General features: G+C 43.4%; 1 protein-coding gene across 1 annotated transcript in view; it reads right to left on the minus strand.

Annotated features, from left to right (window-relative positions):
* LOC107624991 (fructokinase-1) overlaps nt 1-650 on the minus strand; it is a gene marked incomplete at its 5' end in the record, with an annotated part of 4027 nt that extends 3377 nt beyond the window's left edge. Inside the window, 1 exon segment of the mRNA XM_016327497.2 lies at nt 285-650. Coding sequence (XP_016182983.1) covers nt 285-650 — 366 coding nt within the window.

The following is a 650-nucleotide window of genomic DNA, read 5'->3' on the forward strand; positions in this document are numbered from 1 at the left end:
TATAGAGCATAACAATTTGTGTCACAACACAGACCCAAAATTTCGACGGTGTAAAATTACATGGCATGGCAGATTTTTAAAAAATAAAATAAAATAACATCACATGCAGTTTAGTCCCTAAAGCATCAAAAGATTGAACAGAAAAGACATTAATACAGAAAAGCAGAGACTCTAGACGCACACACACATAAGAAATGAAATGAGAATCCACTGAAGTAAAGAAGAAATATTCTGAGGGACTAAAATGTAATTTTCCAGTAGTAAGAGATAGAGATAGAGAGAACCTTGTTGGGTGGAGAAGAGGCCAAGCGGTCCATGAAGGCCTTGCGTTCGTGAAAGGAAGGCGGGGGCAATTGGGGAACATTGAGAACTATATCAACGCAGAGGTTCCCAAGCGTGGAAACGTCGACGTTTTTGGCACTCCGAAACGTTCGGTAATCGTAGGATGGTGAAGGAGGAACGACAATAGGATGATTGTTTGCGACGGCGATTTGTACGGCACCCCTGTTTTTGGTGGCGAATAGCACGGAACGGCGTCGTTTTGCGGGAGAGAGAAGGTTTAGCGGTAGAGTCAACAACCCAGGGTTTGGGGTGGGATTGGAATTGAAGGAATGTGAAGGTCCATGAGAATGGTAGTTAGGGTTTGGGAA

Source organism: Arachis ipaensis, chromosome B02 (assembly GCF_000816755.2).
Source record: "Arachis ipaensis cultivar K30076 chromosome B02, Araip1.1, whole genome shotgun sequence".
Classification (NCBI taxonomy): domain Eukaryota; kingdom Viridiplantae; phylum Streptophyta; class Magnoliopsida; order Fabales; family Fabaceae; genus Arachis; species Arachis ipaensis.